General features: G+C 49.8%; 1 protein-coding gene across 1 annotated transcript in view; it reads left to right on the plus strand.

Annotated features, from left to right (window-relative positions):
* The window catches only part of LOC113202698 (lachesin-like), a 79,986-nt gene that overhangs the window by 72,255 nt on the left and 6,800 nt on the right, over window positions 1-931 (plus strand). Inside the window, exon 4 of the mRNA XM_052277271.1 lies at window positions 215-404. Within this exon, the coding sequence (XP_052133231.1) occupies window positions 215-404 (190 nt within the window). The remainder of the gene's footprint in view (window positions 1-214; window positions 405-931) is intronic.

Raw genomic sequence — 931 nt, forward strand, 5'->3', positions numbered from 1 at the left:
ATCCCCCACACACGAATGCTGAGCATTTATAGTTGAGGTCGATTATGACTGTTTTTGGTCAGTACTACCCAAGGACCGTTAAGTAGGTATACTACCCACCCCTACTTTCGCCGCCAGACCATGAGCAATGCGCGGAATTTTATTATTTCTCTCTCGTTTTGCGATTGGCAAGTCGTGTAAAAATAATGAGAGTTTTGAAGTACAGTACTGACAGCTCTTGGGGAGGCGCCTGCGCAGCTGCCTGCAGCTGACCCGTCTATGTCTGTTTGCAGCTGTGCGCTCGGTGGCCGGGCCGCTCCTGCAGCTGGCGGGCGTGATGCGGCAGGACATGGGCACCTACCTCTGCATCGCCACCAACGGGATACCCCCGTCCGTCAGCAAACGCTTCCAGATACAGGTTCACTGTGAGTATCTCGGCAGGCTTCAACACGAAAATCTTTATTTTAATGATGGATTACAGTCGTATCCTCAATGACCAACTGCTTCGTTGAACTTCAGTGACCGTTAGTTGTTATGAAGAACCTCAAAGAGATTGGTTCAACTTCGACTAGGATAAGGACGACGTTCGAAGAATTTCAATGAATTTCGATCAACTTCGGCCAAAGGACATCAAGTTAAAATTCATTGTGTAGTTTTCTGCCGAGCAGTGCGAAGAGGGAGGATAGAGAGAGGCCTAAGGGAATGACGAGGAAAAAGCCAGAGCCTTATGGGACTGAAAAGAAGGCTATAGACCTAAGAAGGTACCACACTCAGTTGTGCAACGCGGCCAGCTCTCTCCCTCTCGTCCGGTGCATTGAGCCCTATCTGCCACCCCCCTCTCCATCTCTCCTTCTCCCGGAGGGGGGTTGAAGAGAGGGGAGGGACCTCTTTACTCTCCGGTAGTGACAGTCTTGGGGACTGTCTAAAAAATACAGTTTTATATACTTCGTGG

The sequence above is a fragment of the Frankliniella occidentalis genome, unplaced genomic scaffold (assembly GCF_000697945.3).
Source record: "Frankliniella occidentalis isolate FOCC.00 unplaced genomic scaffold, Focc_3.1 Scaffold9, whole genome shotgun sequence".
In the NCBI taxonomy this organism is placed as follows: domain Eukaryota; kingdom Metazoa; phylum Arthropoda; class Insecta; order Thysanoptera; family Thripidae; genus Frankliniella; species Frankliniella occidentalis.